Source organism: Colobus angolensis, unplaced genomic scaffold, assembly GCF_000951035.1.
Source record: "Colobus angolensis palliatus isolate OR3802 unplaced genomic scaffold, Cang.pa_1.0 Scaffold163, whole genome shotgun sequence".
In the NCBI taxonomy this organism is placed as follows: Eukaryota; Metazoa; Chordata; class Mammalia; order Primates; family Cercopithecidae; genus Colobus; species Colobus angolensis.
In genome coordinates this window covers 9,142,171-9,157,763 of record NW_012114744.1, presented here as the reverse complement: position 1 = coordinate 9,157,763, position 15,593 = coordinate 9,142,171, and the positions used below count along the sequence as shown (strand labels likewise).

At 32.9% G+C, this 15,593-nt stretch overlaps 1 protein-coding gene and 1 long non-coding RNA gene across 2 annotated transcripts in view; one reads left to right on the top strand and one right to left on the bottom strand.

The window, feature by feature from the left end:
• Nucleotides 1-15,409, top strand: part of IQUB (IQ motif and ubiquitin domain containing) — a 78,056-nt gene extending 62,647 nt beyond the window's left edge. Inside the window, exons 10-13 of the mRNA XM_011937414.1 lie at nucleotides 3,077-3,253; nucleotides 6,487-6,735; nucleotides 10,526-10,711; nucleotides 15,145-15,409. Of these exons, the coding sequence (XP_011792804.1) occupies nucleotides 3,077-3,253; nucleotides 6,487-6,735; nucleotides 10,526-10,711; nucleotides 15,145-15,327 (795 nt within the window). The 3' untranslated portion in view covers nucleotides 15,328-15,409. The remainder of the gene's footprint in view (nucleotides 1-3,076; nucleotides 3,254-6,486; nucleotides 6,736-10,525; nucleotides 10,712-15,144) is intronic.
• LOC105508546 lies at nucleotides 8,249-11,461 on the bottom strand. The gene is made up of 3 exons (XR_001001291.1): nucleotides 11,328-11,461; nucleotides 10,544-10,693; nucleotides 8,249-8,412 (listed from the first exon to the last, which is right to left on the bottom strand). It is a non-coding gene; the product is annotated as an uncharacterized LOC105508546 (long non-coding RNA).
• Nucleotides 15,410-15,593: the final 184 nt, after the last annotated feature.

The window sequence follows — 15,593 nt, the reverse complement described above, 5'->3', positions numbered from 1 at the left end:
TGTAGCTCGGAGTTTAATAGGACTTGCACTATGTCTTACATTAGAAGAATTTTTCCTCCAGGAATTAGGACCTGTAAACTTAAAGAGTCCAGAATTATGGCAGGAAGCAAAAATTTCCCAAGTAGTAAGTGGGGCCATTTTTACTTTCACCTCCTCTGTTCCCAGGCTAGGGCAGTTTCAGGGGCTTCCACTTGGTTTTCCTCATCATGATAGCTCTTACTCCACAGGTCAAGAAATCAAGGGTAGTGAGGCTGTGCCAACTATCAAGTATTCTATTCCAGTTATATATTCAAGGACTAGGGAAATGAATACTGGGTGGCCCTTTGAACCCAGTAGGGCCAAGACTTGATTTAGTTTTTGTTTTCACATACCCCAGACTCTCACAGGATCCTGAGTCTTTATACTGCCACAGCAATTAGTTATTTGATTCAGGATGTCCCTGAGAAGAAACATGACCTTAGATAAGGCAGTTTGTTTTCAGCTGATGGTAACTGTCTATCTTTAGGCAAGATGGCTCTCTTCAGCACAGGGAATTCTCAGAGAGAGGCTCACTGGAGGGCTGTCAGCTACCACAACTTGACGCTGAGAGTCTCCTTCAGTGTTGAAGTAGGGCTGATCTGGGCAACGCACTCGAACTTTCATTACAATGAATATGTTTTCTATATTTCTAATTAAAAGGGGAAACCCTACTGTTATTAGGACCATTGGTATAGCTCTTGCGTTTTATAGCCCAAATTAAATAATTTACATTATTTTATTTAATTTATCCTGACCATAATGTAAGCTCAATATTTAATGTAAGCTTATGTAATAAGTGGGCAATACAGGTAAAAAGTATTTGGGTTCTGAATTGTGCTTTTGAGTTCTCAAGTTAATAAAACACTTGGCAGATGCTTGTTCAGTATAGCACAGAAATATAGGTTGTTTCTGAGTGATCATCTGTATTAACTAAAGTTTATACATAAGCAATGGATTAGATAACTGCATGGTCAGTCTGTTTTGGTCATCAATATGGCCCAGATTGCCAGAACATACAGGCATAGATATTGTAGTGAAAATCAGTGGTTCACTATATATAACAACTGAAAACTGCCGGCCATATTTAGTTCTATCTAAGTGAGCTACATGATTACAAACCTGAGAATTTCATAAGCATAACATTTTGATATCCTGTGTAGGTTTCTTTACTCCTAACTGTGAAGAACACTCTTTCTGTTGATGAGTTTGTGTGTCTGTCCTCCAAGGCACACAAAACTCTTAAAACACATTAAATAATTGGGTAAATGGTTCTTCCTGGGAGATCTCCATAGATATCTTGCATTTCTTACCAGCAGAGGCATTGACTGCCTTTTTTCTGGACTACTTTTTCAAAGATGTTTGCATAGTGACCAACCTTGAAAGATAGAGATAGCTAGGGAGGGAGAAGCAATAGGTCCAGAGGTAGGAAATAAACATGATACTTACAGAGGGCAGTGAAAAGACCAGATTGGCAAAAAGAGAGTGCATAGGGTATACAATATAAATCCTGACATAATTAGGACCAGTAATTAAAAAGGCCAAAGGATGGACTCATAAAAGGCAAATCATGCATATCTTACTATGTTTAGTATGAAATATTCATGTATACATGTACTTGAAAATATTTTGATGGAGGGTTAAAGTCTTTAAGCACAACTCAAATTCTGACTTCATTTATGGCTGCACAACCTTAAATAAGTTAATATTTCTTATGAAAATCAGTTTTGTCATTTGTAAAATTAGTTACTTTGAGAATATGTATGTGTGTATCTACATGTATGTAGATATATATACACACACACATATATAAACATAAAAACTTAATATAGTGCCTTACAAAAAGGGGGGCCTCAATAAATAATAGGTGTTATTTTGATGGTAGTTACTAATACAGACCAGTGAATTTTAAACATCAGTACATATTAGAATCACCTGGAGAGCCTGCAAAAGGGACAGCATGAATGAATATGAGCATAAATGAGTATAAACCTAGGCCCCACTTCAGAGCAGTTAAATCAGGACAATATTAAAATTTTTGAAAATCTCCATGAGGTCCTTCTAAAGTGCCTCCAGGGTAAAGGACCACTGATGCAGACTCTCATATTAGCCTTACCAACCATGTAGTACAAAGTACAGAAGAGCATTATTTTACAATTAATGACTTTATCTTCTGACTCCTTCATTCAAGCTGTGTATCTTCCAGTTTTCCCTTGGGCAATTGGAGGACCTAATAAATACTTCTACATTAATCACTTTATTACTTGTGGATTTTTCATCCAACCACACTCATTTATATTACTTTATAAAAAATATTGTGACCTATAATAAATAGGCAGAAAAGTGAATAAAATATATACGTACAGTTTAACAAATATTAAGCAGGATGTTGCCAACGTTTCTGGTGTCCTCTTTTCCCTTCGAATTACAATTCCTCCTGTCATCTCCTAGAAGTAACTTATCATACTGACTTTCATGGTAGTCATTTTCTTGATTTTTCTTCATAGTTTTACCACCTCTGTATAAATATTTAAATAATATGATTTAGTGTTGCTTATTCTTGAATTTTATTTGACAGAATTGTACTATATCTGTTATTTTGTACCTTCAGTATTTTGCTTAAAATTAATTTGTAAGATTGAAGTTTTTGTTGTATATAGCTATATATACAACAAAAAATGAACTATAGCTATAGTTCATTTATTTCCATATATTAGATAATTTATTGTATAAATAAGCCGTAATTTATTAATGTAATCAATTTATTTATGGACAATTGGCTGTTTCTAATTTTTCAATTAATATGAACAGTAGAGCTCTACATGCACATTTCTTTAAAGCACCTAACAGTAGAATTCCTGGGTCATAGATGATGCATATATTTAACTCTAGTGTGTTGGATATACTGATTTTTTTCCAAATTAGTTTTGCCAATTTATACTCCTATTGGCAATGCTTCATTTCTTTTGGAATGTAGATTTTGGTTTGTTTCGGTGGCAATTTGAAAATGAACTTAGTGATTTGTAAAATTTTATACCATATATTTTTGTGTTTTGTGTAGGAACATGAATGTAAACTAACTCAGGAAATTCTAGAATTGATTGACAGAGAGGTTGACCTTATGATGAGAGGAGTCAAACATCATAACCTTGAAGGACTCAGAAAAAGAATTGCGACACTCTTTTTTCATTATATCAAAACACCTCTGTTTAATCCTGAAGTTGCAAAATACCTTAAGGTATTCTACTTCTTTCTCTATATTCCTTTTTCAAAATCCTAAGATGTGGTATAGTAAATTGAAGTATATTCAAGTTTTGCTTTAACACTTTCCTTGGAGTCCATGTGGAATACCATCTTATTGGTGGTATCTCCTTTGAATGATTATTTTGTATGTTGGTAAACTACACTTACTTACTTGACTTCTGTGTATTTCCAACTTTCAATTATTTCCTAATATCTTCACCAACTTTCCAACTGAATATTGCATTATGTTGAATGTATTATGATTTTTCACACCTCCATGGCTTTGTACATACTGTTGGTTTCCCCTGGAATGCTATTCACTATTTACCCAGCCAATTCCTCTTCATTTTCTAAGACTCAACTCTCATCTCTTCTCCTTCATGAGGCGTCACAGGGAGTTAAATTGTTTTTTTCTGAGATTCTATGTTACACCTTGTCTGTGTTCCTTAAAACACTTATCACATAGTTATAGTTATTACTGAACAGATCCATATGGATCTTCTGAGAGAACTTCAAATGTAATGTATTTGAATTACACTGTCTTCTCCAACTCCAACATCGTTAGGCTTCTGTGGGAATTTTCATTGCCTTCTTACTGTGCGGAGCTATTTAAAACACTATTAGTAAAACTCTTGGAGTGGAGAATGCTGTCAGAGAATTATAGTTTTATTTCAATGATTATATTCAGTTAAAATTTACTTTAAAAGCTGACTAAACATCTTTAGCTTTTTTGAAAAAACAAAATCTCATATTTAGTCAAGACTTCTAGAAGAATAAATACTGTTTAATTTTTATATTTTTCAAATTGATTTTTTAAAACCTGATTGTATTGCACAAAGAATATTAAAATATAACAAAAGTCCAAGAGAAAAGGTTCCCATTATGTTATTTCTTATTCAAACCAGTGTTTCATTTGTCTGAGCCACCTTCTTTCTCTGTAGACTTATTCAGTTTATATTTGGAGTAATACAATTGATAGAGTTTCTACAACTTTACATAATGTTATATCATTTTATTTATTTTTAAATTTTACCTTTGTTAAAATGTACTCTTTTTGGTAAGTTCTGAAAAATGTATAGAGTCATATAACCAGTAGCACAGTCAAAATAAGAAATGGTCCCATCATCCCCCAGAATTCTCTCATGCTGCCACTTTGTAGTCAGCCCTTTCCCTAACTTCCCGATCCTTTGCAAACATTGATATGTATTTTATTTTTATAGTTTTATCTATTTCAGAAGGTCATATAAATGGAATCATACTATATGTGGTCTTTTGAGACTGACTTCTTTCACTTAGCATATTGCATTTGAGATTCACCCATGTTTTTGAGTGTGTCAGTGGTTTGTTTTTATAGCCGAAAAATATTCCAATATCTGGATATACAAGAGGTCTTTAAAAATCCATTCACAGTTGTAGGACATTTGGATTGTTTAGAGTTTTGGTCTCTTATGAATAAAGTCATTATAAGTACTAGATATGAGTTTTTGGGTAAATTGATTGTTTTGGGATAAACTCCTAGAAAGTGGCATATTGAATCACATGGTAAATGCATGTTTACTTTAAAAAGAGACTACTAAACATTTTTTTTTCCAAACTGACTGCACCATGTTGCATTTCTGCCTGCAGTATGTGATAAATATATTAATTAATATAAAGGGTTTAAAGTTTGTTCTTGAATCTAGGACATACCTATGGATTATCCTGTACTTCTTTTTTGGGGGGAATATACTCTTTAATATCTTAAACTACTGGCTGGATTTAAAAGTTACTGGCTTTAAAAAGGAATGGCTCATTTGCACATTTTTAGTTTGCGTAGTGGGAGGAGAATTTGAAGGAACACCACTACCCCCACAACCACTTGTTGGGAGTAGGCCAGCATGAAGTACCCAGTGTACTCTGGAGAATGCATAGAGTTAAATTCTGCAGCTTAAATGGAGCCCTCTGTCATCATAATCATAATGAGAATGAGTTTTTTTTCTTGTACAATTTCAGATGGGTAGAGAATATCTTTCCATGGCATTATAATAAATGCTCCATCTATAATGGAGGGGTGTGCTAACGTGTTTTCATGAGGTTGACTGATATATTTGCTAATTTAATGCATAGGAGGCATGAAGATAAGATAATCATTTAAGATAAACAAAATGTGTAAATCTCAGAATAAGAAAATAAACCAGATAAGTTGTCTTCTGGATCTTTGATCATGTACCCCAGATCATTCTTCTTTTCTCTCGAAGAATTGACTGCCTTTTAAATTTACATATTGTCTTATCTCCCAAAATTACAAGACAAGGGACAATGACGTTTTTAAAGAATATTACCCTTCGGGAAGATGAAGCGTTTAGGAAAAGTAAGGCAGAGTAGAAGGGAAGGTGCAGAAAGGTAACGTGTTCAGAACAAAGTAAAACATTGGAAGGGATTATAATGGTAAATATTTTAAATCCACATTGAGTAAGAGAAAAAATTTATACAACATTGATGTCTATTTCCTTCTTTATAAAAATATTTTTTGAAAGTCTTATATATCACATGCAAACTCTGTTGCTGCTTAATCTTTACTTTCATGGAAGCCAGAGGTACTGATGTACCATAAATTAGGAAAGACTGGCTTATATACATCTTGATTCAGTTTGTGTTGAGATGTTCACAATTCACTCATTCATTCATGCCCATAGTGAATAGTGAATTTTTAGCCCATACTGAATGATTGGATTGATTATTTTATTGGTAGAATTACTCTCTATCTATTGCTTTAAACATAGAATTTCAAACTTTGAAAATTAATCATTTGAACTAATCCAGATTTATTTTGAAGATAAATTAAACGAGAAGAACAATTGGTTTAGTGGGTTTTTACTTATATGTGAATCTAGCTATTGCCTATAGGAATAACTAATGTAGAACTGAAAAAAATCTAAACTTTTCTTAACAATAAAAAGCCTCTTCCTACTATTTTTTCAGTCAATTAATTTTCTAAGTGATTTTACAACAAATGTCTAAGAATCGATGAATAACAGATTTCAATATTTTGGCAGGATGAATAAATACTGCTTGAAATTTAGATTTTCTATAGAATAAGAAGTTAAGGGAAAATATAATTTTGGAAATTAGCCAACTGTTTTTTTTTTAATCTCATTTTAAGATAAGTTAGCCCTTGATGCTTCTATTGGTTGGGATCATATTTGGCCAGGCCTGGCTTATTTATTTATTTATTTTTTTACTATTTAGGTCCCTCAAGATCCATTGAAATTTTATAAAAAGATTTACTTTTGCCACAGTTGCCAGCTTTATTTGCCTTCTACAGAGTTTTCTGTATCATCCACCTCACGCCGCATATACCGGTGTCGTAACTGCATTAGCCTTGAGAATGAGGCTCAAAAACGAGAATCATTTTTGAAGTACAAATGTTTACTTCAACAGCTCTACTTTACAGAAGCTGATTATGAAGATGATTCTAAAATTGCTTTCTTGATGCAGGTAAGGTCAATAAGGGGTGCCAGTTATAGCTGAAGCCTGTCAAGGAGGCTGTCTTGCAATCTTATGCATGTTTGTGTCTGTGTGTGTGATTGTTTAATGACTCTCTATTCCACTAGACTGTAAGCTCTGTAAAGGCAGGAGTATGCTTTTTATTCCTCCTGCTCACCATTATACCTCTATAAGCTAATACAGTACCAAGTTTTTATTTAAGGCTCTCAATATTTGTTGAATGAATGAATGACTTTTATAGAAACTGATGTTACATATACACATACTAGTGTTTATGAATAACAGTACTAATTAGTGTAAACCAAATGTGACCATAATGGTAAATTACACCAAAAGTAAAAGATAAAGCTAAAAAAAAAAAAAAAAAAAAAAAAAAAAAAACTTTAGGGAAAGACTTTGATACTTGTCTATGTAAAGTGTTGGTATGATACCACACAACTGGAAAGTTTCTGGCCAGAGTTCTTTTGGATGGATCATTGCATTGGATCATTGACCCTATCAGCAATCCGCTTCTCATAAGAACTTCTAGCTCTGTGAGAGGGTGGAGCCTGTGAGATCAAGAACTCTGACCTGAATTCCTAACTTAACCACTACTTTGGTCTCTTTGGTTATTCCATGACTTCTATTGGGTTGTTTAGGCCAGAGGATAGTCTGTGTCTCTACAAAATAAAAACAAATTCCTGACACTGTTTGGACTTATGTAAGGGAATGAGAAAAGAGAAGGACTTACTTGTTGTTGATATGACTACCTAACATGAGCCACTTATTAATAAAAGTATGTTATAGCTCACTATTCACCTCATTAATGATATTTGTGTTCACAGACTGTCAAATAAGGGCAAATTTTCTGTAAATTAAAGTTATTAATTAAAATGAACTAAACTGTGTTTAATACCAAATAGGAAAATAGGCACTACTATGAATAGAAAACTTTATAGAGATTAAAAAACAGGTACCAAATGTGATGTGCTTTGTTAAAAAATTCTTCTAAATCAGTAGCTTTCAAACTCTTAAATCTCAATCTACAGTAAAAATGTATTTTTATGACAACCTGATATAGGCATGCATGATAATTCTCAATACTCAGTACCTATATGGCTGTACATACATTATTGAGTTAATCAGCACAAAAGTCCCATCAAAATAGGCCTTATTTCTATTCTGCAGATGAGGAAAGTGAAGCACTGAGTGGTTAACAAACTTGTCCAAGTTTACGCTACTAAGTACCAGCACCAGAACTGAAAACTAGGCAGTTTGAGTCCCAGTGTCCATACATGTAAACACATCCTGTTCTGCCTCAGAAATAAGAGTTTCCAAAATAATGTTTATCTTTACCCCTATGGATGCACTCTGATGTTTTCTATTCAATCTCAGTCTACTTATTCTAATTTCCATTTGGAAAACTTTAGTATCACCCAAGAGGTAGCAACCCACAGTTTGAAAAACACAAATGAAAATTATTACATATTTTGTCTAATAGAATGAATATTTTATTAATAAATTTGATGTTTTTATCAGTTTAAATTCTTATTTGCTACTTTTATTCAGGAATTGTTGACATGACAGATGTATATTTCCTTGTAGAGAATCTTATATGTACTAGGGCTTTAATATAAGTCACCAACAAGTGCTGCCTCAATATTCCATGTTGTATTAGTCAGATTTCTCCTGAGAAACAGAACCAATAGGAAATTTTATACATATATGCTATATATATACATATAAGGAGATTTGTTACAAGGAATTTGCTCACATAATTATGGAGGCTGGTAAGTCTAAAACCTAAACAGCTGATGGCCCAGTTCAAGTCTGATGGCCAGCAGGCTGCTATAGAACCAGGAGGAGCCAATGTCTCAATTCAATGGCCATTAGGCGAGAACAGTCTTCCTTACTTGGGGGCAGGGTCAACTTTTTGTTCTATTCAGGCCTTCAACTGATTGGATAAAGCCCACTCACATTATGGAAGACAATCTGCGTTACTCAGTTTATTGACTTAAATGTTAATCTCATCCAAAACTACCCTCACATAAACACCAGAATACCATATGACCAAATATCTGGGTATCCTGTGGCCTCATCAAGTTGATGTAAAAATCAACCATTACACATATTGAATGAAAAAATTCTAGGGGAGCATTGTAACCTTTCAGATAAGGATAATCTCCATTAGATGTGATTTAATTTCAATACTGTATCTGTGTAGGATTTTGGTCTCTTATATTACTTTTCCAATGTCTAGAATTAGCAGACAAATATGAGTGTCCAGTAACTTCCCCCCTTGTAATTGGTGTAATTTTGATTAATATTTATTTCAGTAATAGTATTTGAGGCATAATTTGAATGTTTGAACATTCTCATAAACAGTAAATCTTGTGAACAACAGCAAAGATTAGCATATATTAAATGTGAACATGATGTCATGTAAAATGAAAAGGTGAAAGCTAATATATACAAAAAGTAAACATTCTGCTTAGACAAGAGATTTGAGTGTTGTACTAGTCACCTCGTTTATCTGTAATGCATACAAATACTGCCTAATAGGCAATAGTATTGCTCTATTACTGCAAAAATTTCAAGTACAATGACTACTTGAAAGGTAGAAAGCTCTTAGAGACTGCCAACCACACTTATCGTGTGCATATTTGACATTTACATGCAAATAAACATGTTATTCTGTATGATACAATTTCAAAATTATTAGTACAGTTGAGCAAGTAAATTAAAAACAAAAATGTAAGCAAGATGCATTTTGAATGTAACTAAAATATATAAAACATTGAATTTTAAAAGTCTATAAATTTATTTTTCATAGCAGCAGTGTATAGAGTATTGTCTTTTTTAGCATTAAGTAAAAGCTAGAATGCATTAGTTGAGCTTAATATATTGAATTATCAATTTATGAAATACTGTCGTAGCTGATGATGACAGGTTCTTTTTGTTTTTTACTTTGGCAAATTGTTAGGTTTTGTCTACTCATTTTACAGAAAATATTTCTGCTCTCATACTTTTTCACAGAAGCTTTTTAAAAAATGTTCTTTTTACATGCTTATACTTTGTTGAGTTTGTCCCTCTCTGGCAATTCTTAATTTATAATGCAGACCCCATGATAAAAAGTCATTCCAAGAGTTTTAGCTAATAAAGTTTACATTTTTAAAAAAGTTTTAAACAACTATTTCATTACCCCTCTTTTTTATTGAAATAACCAAGTCTTTTAATTAACACTAAGTGAATTACTTATCTTTATTAAATCTCAACTTCCTGTGTTCGCTTCAGCAGTCCATATACTGAAACTGGAACCATACAGAGAAGATTAGTATGGCCTTTGGACAAGGATGACATGCAAACTTGTGAAGTGTTCCATAAAAAAAACTCAGCTTCCTCATTTGTAAAATGGCAGTAAAAGGTTTTAAAAGGTCCCGACAATGGTCCTGAAATTAAGATGGTACTTACTAATGAATTTTTAAAAATTATTCAATACCATATGTTTATTATGGTAACATTACAGTATTATTAAGATTATATTAAGGTAAAATTAGCATACTGAAATAAATTTATACTGCTTACTCTGGTTTAGAGATGGGGACACAACTGTGAGACTGATAATGTAGTTTAGGCAAAATGAACAGAAGTTTAGTGAAAAATAAGGGGCTATGTGTCATTGAAACCTAGTGAATAATATTTCACTTAAAAATACTCTATAACTTAATTATTTGCTCAGGTAATATAATAATCTTAAACGAATTTAAACTACATTGTTTTTAAAACTTGCTTTGACATGCAGCTACAAGACATTCAGTACCTGACAGAGAACATCTGGGCATCCCAGTCTGTCCTCAGTGCCTGGGATGATCTCAGTGATCTGGTCATGGTCAGATGGAATAAATCCCTGGAGTGGTCCCCCTGGAACTGTATTCTTCTTACCAAAGATGAAGCGGCTGCTCATCTCAACCTAACAAGTATTGAAGAGGTAAGAAAGGTGAATTTTATTTGTGAAGTTGATTTAATCATTGGAATTATTAAAGCTAACTGGACTGCCTTCTAATAGATTCCATGCTTAAATACTGCCATCAGATTAAGAAACAGAACTTATGGATTAACAGCAAAAAATACATGTGAATGGCATATATGGCACAGATTAAATAAAAGGTATATATAAGAGATTTGAACGTATTACAAGTCCTAAACATCATACCAGTCTCTCCTAATAGCAAGTTTAAGCATATTCCACAGTAAATTCCATGAAGGCAGTGATTTTGTTCAGCTTATTTACATCTATTTCTCTGATACCTACAATACTGACTGTTGCAGAGTGGAGTTTCTAAGTATTTGTTGAATGAATAAATGTGCATTACCACCAGATAGGTATTATGGAACCCAGAATCTGTCCTTCTTTGTTTAATTATCATGAGTCTGCTTAAAAACACCCAACTCTCAAATTTTTTTCATAATTTTGTGCTCTAAATGGCAATCATACTGATGGAGTGTAGTTCTGATGCTCCATTTTTCATTTGCTTCCAACTTGCCGGAAGTGGAGCAAGCACTGTAAACATTAAATGCCATTTACTGTAATTTTAGTAACTTACATGATGCAATCTGTAAAACATTTTGATGGGTAAATTGAGGGGCTCCTGAAGAGTTCCTAGAGAGTTCCAGTTACGCTAAGTTCAGGATCCCAATAATTAATACTGATTCTCTGCATTCTTTAATTCTATGCAAGATATCAGCTAAGTAAAGAAATTACAAAATACAGTAGTCATTTAAAATAGTGTGATTCCCTGTTTGGTTTTTTCATGGAACAAGGGGTGATTAATATAAAGATAAGAAACTAGGTAAGGTTTTAGTTTTTAAATTTTTTTTAGTTTTAGGAAGCAAGGCTAAGGAAAATTTCACTCTAGGGATTGAAAGAAAAGGTAGCAATAAGTTGAAGCTATGTTAAATGTTGTATTTAGTAAACTAAGCTGCCTCATAAATATTTAACCACAGGAAGCATAGTAAATACTAGCAATATCATTTCATCTAGGACCCATGATGAGATTGAGGTTCATTCCCAAAGCTGATATTCCAGTGCTTCTTCAATTAATCGACGCAACTCCCTTTGTGCATTTAATCAAATTACTGCAGTATCAAATTAAATGTTCTATTCACATGCATTTCTAATTTCAGAATGCCAGTCTTATCAAATTTCTATAAAGGGCACCAAGATTTGCAACCAGACAAACTGGAAGAACGTTCGCCTTTTTTATGGTTTTGGGCTGATACAGTCTTTTAACTATTAACTTTCAGCCCAGTTAAAGAGTAGTTTGTGTCTTGCAGAAAGATGGAACATTTTCAGAATTTTCTTAATGTTCAGAGATATTTGCTTTCTTAAGAAGTTAAAAAAATGCTTTAAAGTTAATATGAAACAGGTATAGGAAACGGGGAAAAATACTTTTCGTTAATGTGAACTTTAAGTGGAGCAGGTTGATCTCTCCTTGTGTGCACATTGGCCAAAGTAGGAACAATCATGGACTTAAAATCAGTAATCCTGACCCAGTTACTCAAATCTCTGTCACTGACAACTTTACATTAAAACCTGCCCTCTTTGCTTCATAAATTTTTAGAAAGATTAGCTAAATAAGTGGAATCAGTAAAGAGGATAAAAGCAGCCCTGGCTCTGAATTCTAGCTTTACCATTCATGAGTTGGGAGAAATTGGACAAATTTGTGAATGTCTCGATGACCCAGTTTCTTGTCTATAAAAAAGAGATAATGATATCTCATCATAGGGAAGCTTTGAGTAGACCATTATTTAAAGCTTTCCACATAGTTTTTTTTGGCGTGAATAAACTTACATAGTAACTATGAAAGCACTTTAAAATTTTTTGATGCATTTTTAATTTTCATAAAAGCAATATATTATTGGCTTAGAATCTGAACATAGTAAAAAATGTAATGTAGAAAGTAAAAGTCTCAGAGGTTGAGGGAATAGGAAGAGATTTGTTAAGGATAACACAAATTATAGCTAGATAGGAGGAGTGAGTTCTAGTCCTGTTCTGTGGCACTGTAGGTTGTCTATAGTTAATTACAATATATAGTTCCAAATAGCTAGAAGAAGCATATCAAAAGTTCCCAGCACAAAGAAATAATAAGTGTTTGAGATGTATATGCTAATTACTCTGATCATGATATATGTATCATCCCGTCACGATGTACCCCATAAATATGTACAACTATTATCAATTTAAAAATTTTACAAATGATTGAATGAATAAAGGAAGGCAAATAAATAAATCTCCCATGTAGAATTCCAAATAATTTATGTATATACTCTCCACTCTTAAGGAGTTGGAGAATAACTCTCCACCCTTTAAGTATGGGCTGTGCATAACTCCTTTCCAAAGAGTATATTATGGATGGAAGGGGAGGAACTTCACAGTATAGAAACCTGACAAGCACTACCTCAGCCCAGGTAATCAAGATTAACAGCAGTAGTGGTGTCATGTTGACGGTATGTACCGTTGATATGATGTGAGGAGAAGGGCACTTCACCCCTGTGGTCTTCCTCCCCAAACCCATCCCTTCAGTCTAATAATGAAGAAAACATAGGACAAACCCAGATTGAGAAACATTCAGGAAAATGTGGGTGTGGGGTATATGGGACCTTTCTGTAATATTCTTAGAACTATTTGTGCACCCAAAGAATTTGTGGACATAGTTTAAAACCATCACATGGCTATTTCAAGAGAATGGACCTTATTTCAATGGGAAAAAAGGTCTCTTGATGTCCACCCATCCCTATCTCCATGTTGCAATGATAACTACTATTTCTTATGTATATAATAATCTATTGAAATCCTTCTGGAAGTTTTCTATGTGTATGTAAGTATATACACTTTACTGTAGCATGAATTTCATATTAAATGACTCTGAGACTTAGTTTCTTTGCTTTACTTAACAATATAAATAATATAATATGGAAATATATTCAATTATTTAAGAGTTACTTATTAGTGCCTTGAACACATATATCATAATTTATCTCATCTTTACTAATTTATAGTTCTGTAAAGGCACTTTGAAAACCCATAAAGTTCTGTACATATGTAAGTTAATATAGCATAAAAAAGTGTGTTTTTCTTGAATGAAATATGGGCTATGAAGTGGTGGAAACAGAGTTAGATTAACTCAAAAGATGAATATTTTAAACTAGTAAATTTTTCTGTTAAGAAGAAATTTTAATAAGCCCAGGATACCCTTATATAATGCTTTCTTCTCCTTTGGTCCTTTCACCCAGGACTTTCTTTTATCTTTGATTTGACCTTTTTTATGAAGGGAACGTCTTATTCTCAGAAAATAAATTTTAGGAAGAAGTGTAGGTAGTATTTGTGATTTGACTGAAAAGAGGGCCAATTAAGATTAATAGGTAATAGATTATATTTATTAATTTTACCAGAATTTACTTTTGAATGTGCCAAATACTGTACTAAGTAATTACAGAGAAACAAGAAAATTTAATGAATGTAACTTTTTGTTGTCTCAGCTGCATTTGGGTTCAGCTACAAGAACAGAAAAATCAATTTATAATGATTTAATCAAATGTTAGTTTACTTTTCTTATGTAACAAGAAAGTTCAAATGTTGGCAGTTTGGGGCTATTATGGTGGATCACCTTGTTCTCAGAAATTCAGGCCATCTCACTTTTTCCTCAGCCATATTTAATCTTCAGCTTTCTCTCTCATGCTTGATGGACTCTTAGTGATAGGAGAGCTAGTTCATCTACTTCATTACATGTACCTCTCAGTAATGGCAAAAGGCTAGATGTGCTTAATAGGCGAGTCTTCCCACTCTTAAAAGTCCCGTTAAAAGTCTTTATTCAATTATATATAAAAATAATTATATAAGATTATATATATTATGTATAATTAAATAATCTTGGAAGACATTTAGTCGTCATGTCTCCTTAGATGCTTCTTGGTGGTGACAGTTTCTCAGACTTTCCTTGTTTTGTTTTTTTTTAATTTTTGTTTTTTCTGACCTCAATATCTGTAACATTAATAATATAATTTTATATATATATATATATATTCTAACTAGACACCCCCAGTTAGAATAAAGAGTAAGAAAGCTAGACATATCACACCCTGTACAAAATCAGGCCTCCGGCTCAAATGGAAGAGAGAATGAATACTGAGTTGGTAACTAGCAGCGGTTTAAACTTAGAGAAGTCAGAGGGAGAGTTAGGGAAAACTTCCAGGTTAAAGTATCATAGGAACTGAGTCATGAATGATGATAGACAATGTGAGAAAAATAAATGTAATCTGGAATGAAAGAATTGACAAGCAAAGGCACCGAGGCATGACAGTATTTTTATCTGGCAAAATATATCTGTGATATTTACTAGGATTTGATTTTTTTCTTTGCAGGGATATGAACGCTCATTTATTCACAAGATCAAACACAAACATATCCTGGCTAAGAACTATTTTTCTCGGATTCCAGTGCTGGCTTCATTTATACTTGATGATGGTGAAATTGATGAGATCAGATGGAAACATCACTCAGACACAACACCTAAGATTATAGAATCCCAGAGACCTCCTCCTTAGGTGATCCAGGAGTATTTGTTTGATGATCGGCATTTTGTTCACTGCTTATAGGGTAATACAGAGGTCACAGAGTATGGAAATGAAATTTAATCTGTTTATTGATTTTGTTTTGTGTTTTTCATAAGTATTTTGAGTTATATAAAGAGAAAACATTTCTATATAAGTATATTGTTAGGAAGTTAGTGCTAAATTGAAATGCAATTTTGTTACTGAAATTAATATTTTGGAGTAAAGAAAACATTTTAAAATGTGTTTTCACATTAAAA